The sequence below is a fragment of the Pelodiscus sinensis genome, chromosome 1 (assembly GCF_049634645.1).
Source record: "Pelodiscus sinensis isolate JC-2024 chromosome 1, ASM4963464v1, whole genome shotgun sequence".
Taxonomy (NCBI): domain Eukaryota; kingdom Metazoa; phylum Chordata; order Testudines; family Trionychidae; genus Pelodiscus; species Pelodiscus sinensis.
This window is the reverse complement of record NC_134711.1, coordinates 302,256,918-302,279,014: the sequence shown is the minus strand read 5'-3', so window position 1 is coordinate 302,279,014 and position 22,097 is coordinate 302,256,918. Positions and strand designations below refer to the sequence as shown.

The 22,097-nt window shown below is 43.6% G+C and overlaps 1 protein-coding gene across 2 annotated transcripts in view; it reads right to left on the bottom strand.

The window, feature by feature from the left end:
- Positions 1-22,097, bottom strand: part of MTMR6 (myotubularin related protein 6) — a 35,652-nt gene that overhangs the window by 11,043 nt on the left and 2,512 nt on the right. The window contains exons 2-8 of one of the 2 annotated variants that reach the window (XM_006138893.4): positions 12,645-12,761; positions 9,233-9,395; positions 8,656-8,813; positions 7,816-7,944; positions 7,381-7,515; positions 4,744-4,876; positions 1,836-1,945 (exon numbers count right to left, since the gene is read on the bottom strand). In XM_006138893.4, coding sequence (XP_006138955.2) covers positions 1,836-1,945; positions 4,744-4,876; positions 7,381-7,515; positions 7,816-7,944; positions 8,656-8,813; positions 9,233-9,395; positions 12,645-12,761 — 945 coding nt within the window. Of the gene's footprint in view, positions 1-1,835; positions 1,946-4,743; positions 4,877-7,380; positions 7,516-7,815; positions 7,945-8,655; positions 8,814-9,232; positions 9,396-10,984; positions 11,129-12,644; positions 12,762-22,097 lie in introns of those variants that run through there. The other variant, XM_075919257.1, reaches the window with a different exon arrangement.

Sequence of the window (22,097 nt, the reverse complement as noted above, 5' to 3'; positions counted from 1 at the left end):
TACACATCATAAATTATGTCAGTAGAACATATGTTGCACAGGAGAGCGGACAAGCCACTCTCCTGGTCGGTGTAGCACACATAGCACTGTCAACATTGGCAGTTATGTCAGTGTGAGTCTGTCTCCTAATGACACAATTACAGCCTCTCATGAAGGTGGATTTATTATGCCAAAAGGAGAGCTCTCTTCCATTTGCATAGAGTACCTTCACCAGATGTGCTATAGCACCACTATAGCATATCTAGTGTAGACTGGAATTTAGGCTTCATTCATCTCATCACTTGGAGGTCACATTTAAAAGACATGACCTCATTCTAACCTCTAAATAGCCCCAAACACTAGCGCAGTTAGTAGAGAATTTTGAGGCAAGAATTAATGCTTCACAAAATATTTTCTACTTTTTATGAACCTCCTACGTGTGCAATTGTGCCAGATTCACCAGCATGAGACTTGCTATTCCACAGAGCTCAATCAGCAGTATTCCACAATAGAAATATACAATTCCAACAGGTCATAAAAATACACAGATGGAGAATTCATCCAGAGTTAAAACTGTGCATGTTAGATTTAGCAGATAAGAGATAAAATAGCATACAGCAAAGAGTGCCTTGAGGTGACAAAGGTTGTAAGGTGCATACACTAAGAGCCCGAACAATATTTCTCAACCTTTTTTTCCTACCATTGCAACACATTTGTTTAGACAACTTAATCGTAGCAAGGCAGGCGATAAAATTTTGGGGTATAAAAGTACAAAAATAATAAAGCGCTGTAAAACTAACAAAAATTCAGTTTTCCTCCAAATTTCAGTTGTGTTGACGTACCCCCCAGATTTTTCTCAAGTACCCCTAAGGGTTCTCGTACCACTGGTTGAGAAATACTGCCCTAACACACTGACATCCCATTCTCAGGTTGGTATTCCTTGTAAAATGGGACCTGAAAGTATTTAGATAGTAAAGAGATCAACATACATAGATTTGTCCTCATGAACAAGAGTACTCAGCACATAGTAACTTTGATCTACCTTTTCCGTGACCACTAATTCAGGTCCCTCAAAGTCATAATCTGCTACCTACTCCAGTGTTACTCTAATGTATGTGTTCTGTGACACACTTATCAAAGAACACATCACTTGCAGCAACCTATAAGCGAGTCAGAATTTGAATTATATGATGTGTATTTGCAGAGATTTTTCTCTCAAGAGCTAGAAAAAAAAATAACCATTTTTAGACTGAAAACTGCACCATGTAATAAAGTTGCTTACCCTATCCCTATAGGGGATAGTGCCAGTGCAACTCCTTGATAGGTAGGTACCAGAGTATGTTTGGGGGGAGGAGGCAAACTGCATAGTAACTGGCTGATTTAACTCTAAAAGAGACTTACATTAAAAAAGAAAGAAAGGAGGAAAGTTAGAGTGGAGGGACTGGTCTCGTGCTCAACCCGGCTATATGGAATACTCGGAACATTTTGATTCCTCCATCCTCCTCCTCATACATTTGCCGGTCAGGTGATCTTTGAACAGCAGCTTTCTAGCACAAAACTTGGTAACCTAACATCCTTTTTTCATACTAGTAGGTGGGCAGCCTTCAAAAAAGCCCAAAATATTTGGAGGCACACTTGTTCTCTCTAAATATACAGAAACATGTTCTATTTACATGCTGATGTATATGGTGTACAATTATTTCTAAAACAATTACAATTGACAATGAAGCAAACACATTAGTGGCTGATAAAGAGCCACCGCCATCACCAGTTTAAACTTCACAGAATGGAAATAAGGTTCTGCTTGTCACCACTCACCATCCCTCCCCCAGAAAAAGAAAGATTACATGAATTACTTTGGCTAAGAAGATAGCAGCGTCCAACATAGCTTTGATATGACGCAGCCAGCCAGAATTCTCCAAACCAGATAAGAAGCTGTTGACAGACAAAGCTTTTGTACCGCTGACTGAAATAGAATGAAAGAATGCATTAGAACTTTGTATGGAGCTGTAGCTCTAAATTGAGAAAAATAATTACAGGAAAGCAGATATTTCCCTGAACTTAAAAAAAATTCTGAATTATTCTCTTTAACCATAAAAAGTGTCAGATTCCTAAAGTTTCAGAAATACAGGCCAGTAATAAATAAAAATTCATCTAGAACAGATCATGCAAGTATTTTATTAGTTTTGATCAGATACTAAGTTACCAGTGTAGTCAAAAAGGTAATGACAACATCCAGGAAGTGGGATTAGTGCCTCCCAGTAGGAAGTGCTACCTAACTTCAGAGGCAGGACAGCACAAGATATACTGCCACTTCCTTACGGTAAGCTCCTTCATATTGCCTCACTAACGTGACAGAGATGATAACAGAGTAATGGGGGAGAGAAATGAAGGGGCAATTATTAATAGAAGGTAGTTCACCCTCAATCATCTTTCTCCTCTTCAGAGAGCATCAACAAGTGGTTTTGTTGCAGCTGAACACGAAGAGCTATTGGATTTTTTGTTTACGTGTGAACAATTGTCAGTCCACAAGAAACGGGGCTCATGACAATTTGTCTGTAAGTCTTTCTGAATTGCATACATTACTCTGACTGCCAAGCAACCAATCTGGCTTGAACCAGGTCATGTAAAAATCAAAATAGTGTTGCACTATTGATCCTAGCTCATTGAAAGCTCTGGAAATCCCAAAAGATCTGATTTCTGAGAAAGAAAGTAAATGCAGGTACATTTCATAGCACTCAGATGCCAGAGTATTTTATTTGTGAGTACAAATCAAGCGTTACAACATCTAAATTGGGCCTGGGCAAAATAGCCTCCATGGACCTCATGCGGCCTGCCAAGCCACCGGATCCAGCCCACAGACACAGCAGGTAGTCTCAGGCAGACTCTCCTGGTTGCCTCACCCCCACACGCCACTCAGAAAAGTAGCTGTGAGGACGTTTGTGTTCCACAAACTGTGAGCCCGGAGGAGAGGGGACAGTGGTGCTTCACGGCTGCTCCTGCCCCAGCACAATCCCTTTAGCCGGTTTCTGGCAAACAGAAGCTGCCTGTTTGAAAAACAGGCAACACGCGAAGTGCCACTCCCCGCTCCCCTCAGACTCTTATTCAGAGCAGATGGCCTTGCAGCCAGTGCAGGAGTAAAGAAACTGCTGGCCGGGAGTCTTACAGGTAAACCTCCTGGCTAGAGCTTGCCTCCGGCATCCCAGTGCCTCCCTTTGCCCCCCCACTCTTGCCCTCTTCTCTCACATAAGCCAAACCCTTTGCCCCCCTCCCGAGCCCATACCTCTTCCCAGACTCTGCACCCCAATCCTGTGCCCCAGATCACAACGCAAACCCCCACACTAATCTCCTGCCCTAGGTCACAAACCAAATCCCTGCACCGCAATCCCGTGCCCCAGGTCACGACTGCCTTCTTCACCCGAATGCCCTCCCAGGCCTTCCTGCACCCCAAACCCTTATTCTAGGAGTGGTCAAGACAACCTCGGTGGGGTGGATCAAGCCCACCAAGTAGGTTGATCCAGCCTCTAACCATCCTGCCACTCGCCCACCCCCAGGCCAATCAGGGGCTGTGAGCTAGGGAGCATGGGAAGCCTCCTGACCCCACCCCTTCTACCCAAGGTCCTGCCCCTTCCAGGGTGGCCCATTGACATTTCAGAAATTTGTGAAGTGGCCCCACCTTCAAAAACTATTGCTCACCCCGGATATAAATCCTATTAAAAAAATTAGGGTTAACACATGCATATTATAAACCACAATGGTTTTCTCTTGTAAATCATGTAATATGCTAACAAGATATGCCCACTTACACCCAAAAAAAAAAAAAAATATTCCACATTAAGGAAAATAGTTTAAGACAAATGACTGACAATTCATAAGAGCTTATTGCCCAGGAATTGTGATTAAAACAAAATACTTACTCCTAAGTAGTTCATAGACTCATAGAACTGGAAGGTACCTCAAGAGGTAATCGAGTCCAGTCCCCTGCACTCATGGCAGGACTAATCACTATCTAGATCAGCCCCAACAGGTGTCCGTCTAATCTGCTCTTAAATATCTCCATCGCTGGAGATTCCACAACCCCCCCCAGGCAATTTATTCCAGTGCTTACCCACCCTGACAGTTAGGAACTTTTTCCCCTAATGTCCAACTTAAATCTCCCTTGCTGCATTTAAGCCCATTGCTTCTTGTCCTACCCTTAGAGGCCAAGGAGAACAATTTTTCCTCCCTCTTCCTTGTAACATCCTTTTAGATTCTTGAAAACCACTATCACATCCTCTGTCAGTCTTCACTTTTCTTAACTGAACAAGCCCAATTCTTTCAGCCCTCCTGCATCGGTCATGTTTTAGACCCTTAATCATTTTTATTGCTCTTCTCTGAACCTTCTTCAATTTTTCCACATCTTTCTTGAAATGTGGTGCCCAGAACTGGACACAATACTCTAATTGAGGCCTAATCAGTGCAGAGCTAAAGAATGACTTTTCGTGTCTTGCTCACCAACACTCCTGTTAATACATCCCAGAATTAGGTTTGCTTTTTTTGCAACCATGTCACATCACTGACTCGTGTTTAACTTGTCGTCCACGATGACCCCTAAACCCCTACCGCTAAGTAGTTCATAACTGACACTAAATTCAAGGCAGTCAACTTCATAACTTTGGAAGATCCTTGGTGTTTGGCATAGACTAACACTGAAAGACCAATGACCTGAGAAGGTAACTTATCCTATTTTTAATTATACTGTTATATCACATAACAAAACCATACCTTCTAAAAGTTTCTGCAGACTGGATCTCATTACGTGAATGTTTTCAATTCCAACAAACTGGAATCTAATGTTAGCATAGTTGTCTTCATTTTCATAGCCTTTACCTGCTGCTCTGTTTGCCATTGCATTAAGCTTAGTGGAAAAAACAAAAACAAAAAAATATTTAAAACCAAAAAGTTAAAAAGTAAATTGTAAAATCAAAATATAGATTAAAAACAAACCAACCGACTTCAGTAGGATACTCAGTTAAAACTAAAACATATATATCAATAAACATCCCTACAGATATAAGATATGTAGTCAACTAATCTGAAAGAAATACTCGGACATGAAACTGACACAACATGAGAGGGGATGTGATATATAGAAGACTATGATCAGATCATGCTGAAAGCTGAAAAATCTGAATACTAATTCTCCTTTCCTCAAATTATAATTGCTTATTTGAAAGATGCCACACAGTAATTAGACGAAAAGAAAAAGTTAGCATCTGAATACTTTATAGTGCTTGAAGTACTGTATGTAAAACAGATCTGCTTGAAGTACTGTATGTAAAACAGATCTGGGTATCTGAAAAAATGATACCCACAAAATGATTCACAAAAAACACACAGATCCAACTGGTCTCTCAGTTTCACTCCACAAGCTAGCACTCTCTGGAGGCTCCCCCATGTGCTCCACAATCTAGTATTTTACACATTTAAAGTTAAACATTCTAGTCTTTATGGTCAAAAAATATTTAAAAATGAGAATTTATGAGTGGAACCAACAAGTTATCGGCCAAAGCCTGTAGAAAGCTTGAAATAATGATTCCTGTAAATATCAGCTCCACCACCCTTCTTAGTGTAGTGCTAATGGTGAAATGATCAGATATTAACAGTTAACTATTTCATTGCAGACCAAAACATGTAAAAAACAGAAGAGATTTACAGTCTACTTTAAGTGGCATCTCACTGTGGTATCACAGGTGGTTGAGGCTTGGTTATAAGCAGAGGTTAAGAAACAAGTCACCACTGATATGCTCACCCCTCCAGCTGTTTAGTGACTCAGGAAGTAATGTGGAATTGCTTATTAAAATGAGGTATCTGAATAAACTCTAGGGCTTGACCATTACCCTGCAGACATGCTCTCTAGGTTTTACAATTTCTATCTTTTAATTTCTCCATGCTCCATTAAGCCACACTCACTATAATTCTATCAGTATGAACTTGGTTTGGTTTTTAAGAACAGCCTCCAGTGCAGCACCCAATGTTATAGTGCATTTAAGATTAAGGTTTCATATTTCATCTCAGATAATTAAAAAAAGTCTTAAAAACTCAGGGTCTAAAACATTACCATTAGGTGCCTAAATCTGACTCCTAAATCTATGTTTAGCATCTAATAAGTGATCTAATTTTCACTAGTGATGAATACACAATAGCTACCATCAACATCAATGGGTGCTCAGCACCTTTAAAAATAACTCCATATTTAAGAAATAAATGTATTATATCTGAGGCACCCATTTAAAACAAAAAATAAAAAAAATCTTTGCCCAAGTTCCGAGATGAAATGTGTGTTTCATTTTGGTTAGCTCTGAATAAGAAGAATTAGGATTTGATTTCAACTTTGTACAGTGGGGCTTAGGATTTGGCATTCTGTCTTGGGCTCCAACAACTCTAACATGGCCCTGTTCTCTTATTTATTCAGGTGAACCTCATGAAACCTGGTCGCAGACTCGCTACAGGTCTCATACCCCTGAATGAGCACCAGTGCCATACAGATTAAATGGCATGATACGGTATACTCCCAACACCTGAACCACATAGTGCTCCCCACAGCTCTTCGTACCGTATTTTCCAGCATATAAGACGACTTTTTATACCTTAAAACATCCCCCCAAAATCGGGGGTCGTCTTATACGCCGGGTATAAACATACACGCAGTCCCTGACTTGCAGGTACGAACGGGGCTTTTCTCGCCCCGGAGGACACGGACTGCGGGACCTCGCGGTCCCGCCGCCCATGTACTCCGGGGCGAGAAAAGCTGCTCCGCGTCTCCCTGGTCTGCAGACCAGGGAGACGCGGAGCAAAGCCGCGGAGGGGCTCCGGCAGCTGCAAAGCCTCGGGGGAAGCCGGCAGCGGGGCAGCCCAGGCGCGCCGCGGCTGTCCCGCTGCCGGCGTCCTCAGAGGCTTTGCTCCCGGTGCCCCTGGTCTGCTGGGGACCATCTCCAGCAGACCAGGGACACCAGGAGCAAAGCTGGGGAGGCGGAGGGGTCCCGTGCCTCTGAGGCCTTGCCAGAGCAAAGCCTCAGAGGTGCGGCACCCCGCTGCCGCTGCAGCTTTGCTCCCCGTGTCCCTGGTCTGCTGGGGGGGGGGGGGGGGGGAGGGACGCAGCTAGTGCGTCCTCCCTTCCCCCCTCCCCCCCCCCCCCAGCAGACCAGGCTTTTGTTGTGGACCCTGGGGCAGAGCAGCTGGGGCGCTGCCGGTTGGCCTCTTAAGGGGGGGGTATAGGCGAAAACCTATGTTTTAACTAGAAAATTAGGGGGTTGTCTTATACGCCCAGTCGCCTTATACGCTGGAAAATACAGTAATCTATAAAGTGATCGAGTAAAAGAAGTTAAGATGAACTGTAAGCTGAAGCCCTCAGGTATATACCTTAGGTCGGGTATCCATAACATACATGTAGTGACGAGCAGGATTGGCTATACTAATTGCATGCAACATATTTTCGTCCTCCAGGCACCTGGCACTGAAGCCTGAGAGAGGTTGACTGCATCTGCAAATGGCTGCCTGGTACAGGAAAAAAACAAACAATCATGTAGAAACAGTATATTAAGTAATGTGTTCTTAGAATACATATGTCTAACATCTCTTATAAGACAAACATTACAATAAATTGTTTCATTCTACAGACTACAAAGTGAAAGAAACATCTTGTTAGCCACCAGCAAATCAAGTATCAGATCAAGGAACCAGGATTTTTCCTATGGACCTAGATTATTATACTTATCTCCCTATCTTCCCTGAGCCATGGCATCTGTTGATAAACAGTTTTTAGCTTGCTTGCACTGAAAGGAAATCAGACTGTACCTCTTTATCTCTATGATAATATGATAGAACTGGGAATCTTCCTTTGCTTCTAAATTTGGAACTACCAACAATTATGGGCTTGCTTGCAGTTCTGGGGACATAAAGTTCTCTGGGATAGGTTTCACAAATCTGCAAAACAAAATAAGTGTATAAAGTAAGTGTCTCATCTACAGAGGACATCAAATCTGGTGCATATGGACTGCTATCCCTGTATGACTCATGACAGCTTTGTGGGTAAGAAAGAGGTTAGTGCAGGGCTAGATGACAGAGGGAAAAACACTTGTGTCAGACATACAGAAATATGCCCATGATCCTTTCTAATGAGCACACACCAGAAGTGATAATGGATTGAAGGGTCTGAATGAATGATTATGAACTCAAAATCATAAGCCAGAGGGAGAGGTAGATTAAATTAAAGTGTTCAATTAAAATGAGACCAGAGAATAATTTTGCACTCACAGTATAGAGAGATCACACCCCTTGCACCTATCCCCGACTTCGCTAATGCAAGGGTAGGCTCCTCTCAATCGAAGAGTTGCTCTGCTGCTCCCTTATAATGGGTTTTTCCATGGCATACTCTCAAAATAAGGCTGTCTTTGAGGGAAAATTAGAAACCATGCTATCCCCCCGCCCCCACACACACGGGGGGGGGGTAGGTTTTCAATGTATCAGTAAGTGCTCCCAATTTCCATATCCTTTCACTTTATGCAGCAAACTCAAATCATAGGGAATGTGGCTTGCAAGGCATTGCAGATGCTGTGTTGGACTGGAATCAGAGGTTATAAAATCACACAGGCATAAATTTTTCTCCACTGCAACAGATTGTCCATTATCCTTTACCTCATAATCACGATTAGCATTGGACAACTGCCAGTTAGAGTTTGGCACTCCCATCCGCTTGTATTCCTCTGTTAGGTCAATAAGCTGCCAGCCTTCCAGCCGCTCAGACTCCTTTTGTTTTGGATTGTAAGAGAAGGCATACAGTTCATCATAGCTTGCTAAAGGAAACAAGAAAATAAGATTATGCGTGGAATCAGATCCCAATGTCTTTTTCGGCAGAGCATTGAGAGACACAGTCCAGGCTGAAAAGTTTAGGGAGAGTCAACGGTCCCACAGTCTAGGCTGTATCCCTGAGGATGTAATAAGTAGCAGTAACTTTTATAAATGCAGCATCACAAATCCCTGAATCTCCCATCTTCTGCCATATTCATGTACCAGTACACTCTAAAAACTACATGTAGAGTAACAGTTACCAAAAGTACACACAGCAAATCGATGGCTCTCTGTTTTAGTTCAATTTCAAAAACTTTACAGAAGCTTTACATTTAACAACAGAAATAACCCAAAGCTCAAAGTTGTTTTGCAGAATTGTGGCTCAAACACAAACTGCAAAGTCTTGTGCACGGAAAAGTCATACCTGCTTTTGACAGCTGCAGCAAAGAGTTATAAACGTCATGGCAATCCCTTTCTCTAGGAACAATAAAGTGAACTACCCTGAAGTTCTTGCACTGGATCACAAGAGGGCAGCCTGATGTAGTCAAGGCAAGTTTCTCCACTGCAGCAATGTGATGATGTAGTATCTATGGCACACAAGAATTCATAGTTCAAGTCTTACTGCAAGGAATTAACGAACAGCACTTTAAAGTTTACTCATGAAAACAGATACAAAGTACATTGTGTGAAGCATAACTGAACATGCTAGTCAAAAATCCTTTTACAATAGATTTAATATATTAAAGAAGTCCTTGACACCAATATTTTGTTCAATCTATCCTAGCCTTTTTATTTGAAATAATACTCCTTTTCTCCAATACAGATAATCCTTTGAAGTTTGTCAAACTTTAAATTAATCCCTTTTTTCACATGAAGTACAGAAATAAATCTTCAAAAAGGCAGATAAATCACTTTCTCTAAAGCTCCACTGGCTGATGAGCGGTATCATTTAGGTGTTGGGAACATATTCAGTTGGCTCCTTTCCATGTCTGGGAATAGCTCCTAAGTTCAAAACAGCAAAAATAGCAACTAAACAACCAAGAGTACTGAAAAAATTTTAGTTAACATCTTAACTAGAACTGATTGGACACTTTTCATCAAAATGATTTTCTTAAAAAAAAAAAAAGTATCTTCTGCAGTGAAAATGTGTCAAAAAAATTCAATTTTCTATCATGAACATCAGAATGAAAGTTTCCCAGCTGCCTGCCTGTCTAGAAGGTCTTGTCAATTTTAGTTTCCTTCTGAAGTCTGTGAAATTGACACAATTTTTCCCAGAGGGCTGCTCAGGTTGAACTGCCTGGCTTTCCGCCTCTCCAACACCAGAGCTGATGGGGATGTCAGAGATAGGAAGGGGGCCTGACAGCAGGCCTAAAAGGCTCTAATCAATTTCTGCTACAGCCTTCCAGGCCAGCAACTAAGGTGGCTGAAAAATTCAGTTTTAGTTCTCCAGAAACAGAATGTGTCTTGAAACCCCCTTTTGTGAAAATATAGCATTTAACCCCAGGTCATGAGGAAAACATTTTTTAAAACATAGAACCTTTTACAGGAAGGTAATTCCATGATCAGCCAGCTCTAAACTTAACACAACTCCATTTTACTATCCTCAATGTTAGTTTTAAGTATCTGGACCACTACTTAATATGCAGAAGGTTGAATTACTAATGAAGAATGTGAAGGTTACCTTAAAATGTATGCCTATAACTGTAGTTTGTGTTAGTGCTCTTAAATTCAGACATCAATTCCAAGAATCAACCACTCTGTACCCACACCAGTGTGAGACAGAGGCAGCATAATCTGTTCATGGAGACCAGGATGAAAAGACAGATGAAAAAGATCTACTATGAATTTTTCTGCAGCTACTCATCTGGCTGATGGGCAAAGAGCTTCAACCCCCAGCAGCTGGGCCTAACAGCCTGAACTACTATGCCCTGCCACCTGGGGCTGACAGAAGAAGCCATAACCCGCCAACATGGAGAGCCAGATAATGAAGGCTTATATACTACTACACTAGAAATAATTAAAGATGCTCTTATGTACTATACATTCTTCCTATAAATGCAGTTCAGTACAAGTTGCACTGTGGATACAACAGGTTTGATTTCAAGGACACTAAAAGTGAAGTAATGCACAATAGAAACAATTTTGGTTTTACATATACAGGCAGTCCCCGACTTACGTGGATCTGACTTACGTCGGATCCCTAGATACGAACCGGGGTGAGGCAACTCCCGCACATGCGCAGCAGCATTCCCGGGGCTCGCTCACCTGGGTCCTAGGATCCTCCTCCTCCTTGGGCCGGCTCTGACTGGGGTCCCGCAGAGCTGCCGGGCAAAGGAAAAGTGCCTCCCCACGTCCGCTACCCCCCCCCCCCGCCAGCAACAGGCTGCCCCCTCCCCTGAGCAACAGGCTGCCGAACAGCAGTCAAAAGCAGCCTCTCTGCCCCTCCTCCCCTCTATACATGCCGGGCTCCTGGAGCGCAGCAGCGTCCCCGGGGCTCGCTCACCTGGGTCCTAGAATCCACCACCTCCTCCTCTTCGGCCCGGCCCGCCGGCTCCAACTGGCCTCTGCCTGCAGCAGCTGGCCACGGGGACAGGGATCCCGCAGAGCTGCCGGGCAGAGGAAAAGTGCCTCCCCACGCCCGCTGCCCCCCCCCCCCCCCGTGGCCTCGCATCCTGCACGCCTCCCCCCCTGCCAGCAACAGGCTGCCCCCTCCCCTGAGCAACAGGCTGCCGAACAGCAGACAAAAGCAGCCTCTCCGCCCCTCCTCCCCCTATACATGCTGGGCTCCCTGGGCAAACAAAGACTCCACCAAAACAAACAAAGTGCTGGCCTCATTGTGTTAGCAAAAAAAGGACCCTCCTCCTAGAACCCTGGGTGGTGTGTGGAAATAAAGCTATTAGCTCAAAGCATGGTGCAGAGCTGTTTGGTATTTGATGAGTTACTCCTTTAGTCCTGAGTTTGTCACAGGGACAGAAATAGATGTGAAATCTTCTGAACAGGGGAACAGACAGCAAAACAAACATTAGAGGGGAGTTAACCTTTCCCTATGCTATCCAAAACTAAAAAAAATGTTTGGCTAGAGTTTCCCCTACAATATGTACCAGTTCCGACTTACATACAAATTCAACTTAAGAACAAACCTACAGTCCCTATCTTGTACGTAACCCGGGGACTGCCTGTATAAGTATCTTTCATTCTGAAGGATTCCAAAGCCTTTTACAAAACTATACACATTGTATCCACAAAAAACAATGAAATATAGATTCCTCTGAGACAATTGGCAGCAGCTGGCCAAGCAGGTAACCCGGATACAGAACACTTTTGGGTGTGTCTTATTTAAGACTTCAAGATCTGGACTTGGAGTTCAAGGAAATCTAGATATGTTAACCAGATGCTTTAATCACTTAACAGTCTCCTCCAAGCTGATAGCACAGAAAGTCAAAGAGGTAGATATTTAAAATACAGTCACCATACACAAACTAATGAAGAACTAACTTGCATGACCATCTTTGGACAAGAAAAGGAAGTTAGGTGTATAGTGACTTTATTTTTAACAATACCAAGCACCCACAGTTCTCACTGTTGAAAATCAGGCACTTAAATAAGTTCTTAAATAGTAAGGATTTACTTTAGGCACCCACATTTGAAAATATGAGCCATAACAACAAGCAGCAGCATGTAAGCCTGATTATTGGTTCACAATCTATTATTTATTTGTGTATATGATCCAGTAATTATTTACCTTTAATCAGACATGCACAAGGGGGAAAAAAGAACACACATTTGGAGAAGCTGTGTATTTTCAAATTACAAGGTAACGCATTTGATATTCTTACCCATGTCTCCTTCTGGCTAGAGTCTATAAATAACAGATGAGTTGCTGTAAGGTACAGAGTTCCTGTTAGTGATTTATTGTTGGTGCTGAAACGGTCTATTAATTTCACCTGCTCTACCTGTAAGAAAGGAAGAAAAAAAAAAAAAAAAAAAACACAAAACATTTTACAGGAAGTAAAAAGTGACTGAACAGCAAGGGGAAAACATTCCCTGACAGTGAGATCTATCAGTGGAATAATCTTGAAAGGGCTGAAAGCTCAAATGTATTGCATATTTAAACTACACAGGACAAATACTAGGCAATAGCAAACAAACCTGACTTGCCAGGATTACACTAGATCCGTGGTCACCAACCCGTCAATTGCAATTGACCAGTCGATGGCGGGGCTTTTTGGGGCCCTCTCTTGCTGCCCTCCACCCCCAAGATGAATGCCGCACTGATGCTACCTCCAGGGACAACGGGCTTCCTGCAGGATAGGGAGGAGAATGGGGGGGGGGAGGGTTCTGCAGCTGCGTGCCAAGTCCCAGAAGTATGAGGGCTGCTCCCCTGCCCACCACTTCAAACAGCTGGCGCAGTACCTAGAACACCTGTCCGTTGCACACTTGGGACTTTCTTCCCCTGCTGCCTTCCTGCGTGCAGGAGAAGGAGCGGGGGAGAGAGTGGGAGTCTGGGACTGAACCAGTTCCAACTGCCCAGGCAGTGCACGCTGCCATGGGGAGTGGAGGAGCAAGGTGTGCACTGCCCGAGCAGTTGGAGCTGGCGTAGTCCAGGACTCCCCCTCTCCCAGCTCAGGAAGGCAGCAGGCGTGTGACGGACCAGCATTGCAGGGATCGCACCACTGTTTGGAGGATGGGGGAGCAGCCCACGCACTTCCTGGGCCCTGGCGCACAGCTGCAGAATCCCCCGGTATTGGTCCCTCCCCCCTATAAGTTCCCTGTCCAACAGCCACCGGCCCACATTGTCACCCTACCCCAGCACCCACTGACACCCTGTCTCCTGCACCCACTGGCACCTTGCCCCAGCACCTTGTCCGTTGCCCCAGGACCCGCAAGCACCGTGTCCTCTGCCCCAGCATCCTGTCCCCAGCCCCCACCAGCTCAGTTGGGGCCACATTAGTGAGGCTTGAGGGTTTTGGAGAGGTTGTGTTTTTGTATCTCACTTGTGTGGCCCCGACTGACTTTTCTGTGGGTCAGTGACCCCTGACTCAAACCAGGCTCCCTGCCCCTCTTGTAAATAAAGACAATGCTGAAACATTTTGTGTTTGACATATTTTATTTAAAAATGAAGCTTGGCCAATAAGCCCTCAGTTGGAGCCAAGCCAACAGCATCAAAACACTCCTGCAACCCCCAGACCTCATCTGAGCCTATCATACATTGGAACCCCCTGTCCTGAGCCTCTCACATTCCCAAACTCCTGCACCTGAGCCTAACACTCAGCATCCCAACTCTACATCTGAGCCTAACACTCCCCAACCTGGATCCCCCTCCCTGAGCCAGCATCCCCTTCTCCACATGCTCCTGCATCCAAATTCCCTCCCAGAACTTGTACCTTTTACCCTTTCCCCACACCCAATTCCCTCATTCCACCCCAGAGCCCGCACATCCGGTCTCAACCCAGTAAAGGTATGGCTACACTGCAGGAGTTTTTCCGGCAAACATGCTATTTTGGCAGCCCCTATGTTCCTTGTTCCACGTGGAATAAGGGGGCTTCCAAAAGAAGGGGGTTTCCGACATTTGGCCCAGTCTAGACTGGCCAAATGTCAGAAAAAAATCTTCCAACAGAAGGACTGAAAAAAGCAGCAGTGTAGCCATACCCTGAGAGTATATCAGGGCTGGGGATAGCAAGTGATGGAGAAAGGGGGAACAAAGAAGGCAGGGCCTCAAGAAAGGGATGGGATCTTGGGGAAAGGATGGGGTAGATCTTGGCTTGTCCTGACATTTAAAAAGTGATCTTTGGTGTAAAAAGGTTGGAGACCACTGTTCTAGATAACCCCATTCAAAGACAATGCAATAAAGACGCAAAGCTAGGATAATATGTAGATTCAATTCTCTTCTGTAAAGTTAAGAATTTTTCAGATAGATGCACCTTCTGTTTCGCTGGGTGTTAAATTATTTTCTACCAGTGTTGATCAAGTATTTCAACACCAGTTTTGAAAGCAAGAGATACAAAGTAGAAAATGTGGCATTGAAGTCTACCTGAAGTGCAGCAACAATTGCTCAAACAATAACTTCTATATTACCCTGTTATATAGAGCTTTGAATACTGGATTAACATCTATTTTCTTCTCAGAGGGTCTGTATCCCATTCACAGCCCAAATTGTCCCGAGTTCAATTAATCAACCTCCACTAACAAACATTACACAATCCTACATGTGAAACAATACAAAAGACTACATAGAAAGGCTGGTTTGTGCAGCCCTCATTATTTCTTGGCAAGACTGCCTCATTAGTACCAAGTTAGAGCTCTGTTAGGAGCTCGATGCTGCTACCATTAGAGTCAATGGCATAAACCTTATCACTTCTATGGCAGCAGGATCCGCACCAATGAGAGCAGCCTTTGTCCGCCGGGGGCCCAGCTCCCCGGCGACAGAGATTGCATCAGCATCTCATGAAGCAGCTTCTGTCTGTGATGAGCCTCAACCCGCCTCAGACAGAAGGTGCTCCTCAGCACTCTACCCTCCCCTCCCCGATGCTGCTGCCTCTGATACAGGTAGCAGTGTGTGAGAGTGTGGGGGGGGGGGGGGGGGAAGCAGCCCCGCAGAGCTAGTGCATGTGGGCAGCTGGCTTTTAAGCCACCTCACCCACAAGCACCAGCTCTTTCCCTTCCCCCCTCCACTGCCTTGGCGAGGCAGCAAGAGAGAGGACAGATGACTCTGCAAAGCCAGCACGCACATCCCCCACATGCATCAGCTCCCTCCTGACCCCGTTGCTGCCTCTGATACAGAGGTAGGAAGGAGTGTGGTAGGGGTACATGTAGTCGATAGGAATAACCAAGAAGCCTAGATAAGCCTAGGCTTATCGGTTAATTGTTTAGTCAACTACACACCGACGTCCCTATTCCCAACCTTCAAAACCTAGGTCGTGTAATGACTTGAGCTCTTGTAGCTCAACTGGAAATTCACAATAAAATGGAAACAAGGGCTAGCAGCAGCAAGAGTCTCCCAAAATGGCAGTTTTTAAGAACAGAAAGTCCTTGCAGGAAGAGCTCTCTCATGCTGGCACCCAATCAAAATTCTTCCCATCCTTAACCCCGATAAAGGGATATTTCATAAAAAGGGATTTTAGATTGTTCACTTAACTAAATTGTGAGCTAAGCTCTTTACAAATTACACATACGTTTGTTTTACATGAAACAAACATTAAACAATCCTACATGTGAAACAATAAAAGGGACTACATAGAAAGGATGGTTCGTGCAGTCATTATTTTTTGGCAAGACTGCCTCATTAGTACCACGTTAGACCTCTGTCGCTAGGAGCCCAATGCTGCTACCATTAGAGTCAATGGCACAACTCCCAATCACTTTTATGGCAGCAGGATCAGCACCAGTGAGGGGTGGCTATAACAGCATAAAGAGAACCCTGGATTAGAGATGCGAGAGTAGTCGATTAGTTGACTACTTGATAAGCTTAGGCTTATTGGGTAGTGGAGTCAACTACTCGCTTCCCCCCCACACCCATGCTGCCTCTATATCAGGCAGAGGTCAGGGACCCAGCTGTGGAAAGGATAGGTTGTGTGTATACTGTTCTAATGAACCAACACAGCGTGAGACAACTCAATGGGAGGGAAGTCAGTTCTCAGTTTTATAAAGAATGGGATTTAGAAGAGATACAATATTAGAGATGGCTTTCATTTGCAATATAGATAAAGTTATAACAAGAACTTGCAAGAGAAGTATCACTAAGTAGTTTGGAAGCAATATTTTGATAAAAGATAAACTTGCCTCAATTTTAGAGAGTTTTCAGTATTAAGATGGAAAACAGTCACCAAAATAATACACAAAATCTAAAGTGAACAGAGCCACAGGAGACGATGGAGTAATTAATTGGTCCTGGTAATGATGATCAAAAAGTGCACAACAAAGGAAATGTCTGAATGTTCTCTAATAAGATGGCTAGTACACCACACACAAAAAAAAAATACAACCATCTTACACCTTGCTTTGCAAGTGTTTCAAGCAGGGGACTCAAACTCAAATTCACCTTAGGGCCAGTGCCAGTACTCAAATCTTCCTAGCAGGCTTGCAGGCACTCCCTCTGGCAGTGCTTCGCAGGTGGGGAGTAAGGAGTCTCTGCACATTCCCCTTAGGAGTCTCCCAGCTCCTCCCCCCCCCCCCCCCCATATCCTCCAGCCCCATCTGTCACTCCAGGTGATCTACAACCCACCAGGGGGCCAAGCCACCACCATCAGCAGTGCAACAGAGCCTAGCATGACTTTCTGTTGCTAGATCCATGCCACTGCCAGCGCATCCCTGTGGCCTAAGGGAGGTGTGTGCAGAGCCATCCCATCCATTGATGTAAGCTGTGAAACTATCAATGGTGTCAACTCTCCTGATCTGATCACAAGCTGCTTGACAATTGGGGCTTCCCCAACCCACCCAGAAAGCCCTAACCACATTATTAGAATTAAGTCAGATCTGGTAACTTCACTACCTGAGGTCTCATGCACTGCTATAATCTAAACCCAAAACTCCAGTCATCAGAAGAAGTGGGCTGTGCTCACAAAAGCTCATAATACCATCTACATATTTTGTTAGTCTTTAAAGTGCTACTAGACTATTTGTTGTTTTTCAAGTTTTCTGTTAGGCTATGTCTAAACTACACTCTTGTCAGGGGGATATAAATGAAGCACTTCGAAAGTGCAAATGAAGTGGGGATTTAAATATCCTGCGCTTCATTTGCATAATCACATCATGGCACTGTTTTGAACAAGCGCCATTTCGAAAGTGAAACCGCAGTTTAGACGCGGTTCTTTCAGCAACGGGGCACTTTTTCGAAAGATCCTATACGCCTCAAAAAATGAGTACGGAATCTTTTGAAAAATTGCCCCGTTGTCAAAAGAACCATGTCTAAACCGCAGTTTCACTTTCGAAATGGCGCTTGCTCAAAACAGCACCATAATGCGATTATGCAAATGAAGTGTGGGATATTTAAATCCCTGCTTCATTTGCACTTTTGAAACACCTAATTTACACCCCTCTGTCAACAGAGGGGTTTAGTCTAGACGTAGCCTGAGGGTGGGTTGTTTGTTTTGGGGTTTTTTGCTTTTCACTTGTGTGAGCGCCCCCTAACTGATTTTTCTGTGGTTCAGCGGCCCCGGGGGGGGGGGGGGGGAGGTTCCCCACCCCTGCTTTAGACCTCATAGTTTGTGAAGAAAAGCTAGAAAATGTGTCCCAAGTTCAGCCAAAAAGTTCAGCCACCAGGTGCCAAATAAAAATACACTCAGGGATCTTTTTATCTGAGATCCCAAGAGAACATTCTCTTTTTGGAGCATTAGGAGGCTAATTCATGAGTTTTGAACTCTTGGGGCTGGCAATACAGAACATGGAAGTTGATCGTGTCTCCCTCTGCCCAGGAGCCCAGACAGTTTTATGTCTCTTCTAGGATCCTGGTCTCTGAGTCCTCACCCTGACACCCCCATATTCTCTCGCTTGGATTCCCCCTCACCCAATAACAGTCACACTGGAATTCCACCTGCTTCTCTCCCAGCAACATCTGTGTCCTCATGCCCCCACCCCAGGGTAACCAAAAGCAAAAGCCCCTAGCCCTGACCCTGGCCCACAGTCTGAAGAAGTACATCAGCTTGGGCAGCACTCTGGCCAGTGCAATTCACATCACAGCAGAGGCAGCCAGTATAGTTTTCCAGACCAAGCAGTGCCTTCTGCAGCCAGGGCTATATACACCAGGGCTACGTCTAGATTGGCATGATTTTCCACAAATGCTTTTAACGGAAAAGTTTTCTGTTTAAAGCATTTGCAGAAAAGAGCGTCTAGATTGGCACGGACGCTTTTCCGCAAAAAGTGCTTTTGCGGAAAAGCGTCCGTGCCAATCTAGACGCTCTTTTCCGCAAAAAAGCCACGATCGCCATTTTCGCAATCGGGGCTTTTTTGCGCAAAACAAATCTGAGCTGTCTACACTGGCCCTTTTGCGCAAAAGGACTTTCGCCCAAACGGGAGCAACATAGTATTTCCGCAAGAAGCACTGATTTCTTACATGAGATCGTCAGTGTTCTTGCGGAAATTCAAGCGGCCAGTGTAGAAAGCTGGCAAGTTTTTCCGCAAAAGCGCTTGCTTTTGCGGAAAAACTTGCCAGTCTAGACACAGCCCAGGGCTATTCAACATGCATCCCATGGCCTGTTTGTTTGCGGCCCGTGGTGCAGTTTGGGTTTATGCAGGGCTCAACACACAGCCTGTGTATGGGAGCCAAAAACAAATAAAAAAAAAATAGTCAGTATGCATTTTAGTAGTTAAATTCCTGGACTATCATTGCTCATTAAAAGTGCTGTTATATGGATGGAAATTGGGTAAATATTGCATTTTATTAATATCAGAACTGACTTAAATGGGGCCTGCGTGTTGTGTAGTCTTGCCTTAATTTTTGTATTTATGCCCGTCAGTGTGAAATAAGCCAGTTGCATATATATTTGCATGTATATGCAACCACACTTAAGTTGCGGCCCTCAACATGTGCTGTGAGTATCATTGTGGCCCCTGGGGCTTCCAAAGTTGAGTAGGCCTGATGTATTCATTTAGGGGTCTGGGTGCTCCTGGGAGCCATGTGTGAGGGAGAGTCCTGCATGTCATCCCAGCCTCGAGCCACATGGGCCTGATTAAATAACTCTCAAAGTGTTGCATGGGAAATACTGGGAAAGTGCTCAGGCTGCAGATGGACCCTGGGCCAGGAGTTTGAGGCCCCTGGTTTAAAAATTAAACAGAGTAGTAAATAAAAAAATGGTATTCAGTTATTCCAGGTTTAATGACTTGCATGACTCCATAACAAATGTACTCAGGTTACAGAAAGATTTCCTGCCCACAATGTAGGTACTAAATACAATGTCTGCAAACTCATCCTGCGGTCCAACAACCAAGTTGTAGTCTTTCTGACAAAAGGATAACAGTAAAAGACCTACAGTGGAATTGAGTCAGAAGCAGAACTGAATACTGATTATTCCCCCATGGCTACATTGTGCTACAATAGAAGAACAGATTTAAAAACTAGGGATGTAAGCGATTAGTTGACTATCCAATAAGCTTATGCTAGTGACAGTCAACTAGTGATGCAACTAGTCACTTCTCCCCCCTTTAGTTAAATAATCTAAATTTAACATACCTAATGCAAGTTAAATTCTTTGACTAAAATAAAACTTGAATTGAAATACACCTAAGAAACAGATCTGTGGTATCATTTTTTATACAAAGTCTGTTTGGTGGCTATAAACTCACTATTACTCTGGCCTTTAGGCAAACTGAAAGGATTCACAAACTGTTACTTGTGTACAATGCAAGTACTTACCATATATACTCAAACATAAGTCTGTTCATTTATAAGCCAACCCCCCAAATTTAGAGAGAAAAAGTGGTAAAAAAGTCACTGACTCATTTATAAGCTGACACCAGAGTACAGTGATCTGGGACCATATAAATGGGCCAGTGACTTTTTACCATTTTTTTCCTTTAAGTTTGGGAGGTTGGGTCCCAGACGCTGAGGCTCTGCTTTTTAAATTTAGTGCCTCTGCCTTTTAAATGCCTGGTGGCTCTTACTACATTTAAAAAGCAGAGCCACAGAGATACTGATGCCTTTTAAAACCCATTCATAAGCCAACCTCCACTCTTCACAGCAGGATTTGTTTCCAAAAAGTCAGCTTATGAATGAGTATATATGGTAAGCACATTACAAAAGCTTGGCCAGACACCTGTAAAGTTAATTTCAGATTTGTTTAACCAGAAAGTCCATCCTTAGGTTGAACACACTCATAGCTTTATAAATTCAATGATACAAAGTTCTGGATGCATGTGTCAAGAATTCTCAGTGGTAGAATAGGCCCAATAGCTGCTGCAATGCCTTACTGTAAGGGAAAATCAGGCATGAGCATAGGGACTGGACTCCCCTATTCCCACTTCACATAGTATCCATCTTACTCACACTGCCATCTTGGTTTTGCATGTGAGTTCCACAAAGAACAATGGATAAAATTTTCAACTGTATGTAAGGATTTAGGAGCTTAAGTGTCATTTTCAAACAATTTAAACACTTCAAAGCTTCTATTATTGACAAAGAAAGATTTATATTCCCAAGTTAAGTAGGTGCTTTAGAAAAATTTATTCAGTATGTGCTGTAACAGCAAAGTACACGAAGGACCACTCCAAAGCTGGAAAGCAAATGTCCAATTAAAAACTCAATTCACAATAAAACAGCCACCTTACTGAGGCTGGAAAGGTAGAAGAAATGTCATGATTACCTCTTCAGGTTAATGTTCTCACTGTTAGTCTATCGGTCTAGATCTGTGTGTCACTAAACTGTTGCCTCAGGACCCCTGCAAGTTTTGCCTTCAAGCTAAGATTCTATTTGCAGCATCCATTAAAAACAAGCAAAAAACAAAAAGAACTACCAAGATCTCCAAAGAGCAGTCAGATTAATTTTTTTTAAAGTAAATATGTCTCCCATAACTGAACAAAGTCCAACCTTAACCACCACACAGGAGGGATTTGCAAGAAACTTTCTAACTCTGAGACAGGCCATCTATATTTTATTTTAATTGCCCCACTTCCCATGACTGATCTGTGTATATTTATTATCAATTGGTATATGCCTGCATGCCTCCATTTCCACACACTTTGTATCCTCCAAAGTTTATTAAAGGAAAAGCATCATTTGATTATATTTTCAGCTAAAGGACATTTTGTCCAGAGAGAAGTTAAGGCCCACTTCTTGCAATTAACTCTGCAGAGTCAAATCTCATGCCTATTCTGATTTGGGTGGGTCTGGGCCTATACACAATCAGGTGGAGGATTGGTCCCAAAATAACTACTTGGAAATAAGGGAACCTGGCTAAAGCAGAATTCCCTGTCAAGTGTGAAGTTAAAAGCATTACTTTCAAGTTGACAATGTTCCTATCAGTCTATGCACTTGCCTCCAGTATCTTGATTTTCTGTTATAAGCATTATAAACCCTAACTTACATAGCTTTGCAGGCAAACAGCTGGCTGATGAGCCATAATAAGTTTTATAAAATTGCATGAAGAAAATTAAAACCTGATAACCTGCTTTCTTAATTAAATATTGTCTATAACTGTAGTACTCTAAAACTGGAACATGACATCACCCCCTTCCTCCAGTTTATGGTCAGACTGCCTGATCACTAAGTGAGAAGCTTGTGAAATGATGGCTTTTGCGGAACTGTAGATAATGCAGAGTCTTCAGCAGCCTTTGCAGACAGCAGCACCCAGCAAGAGAGG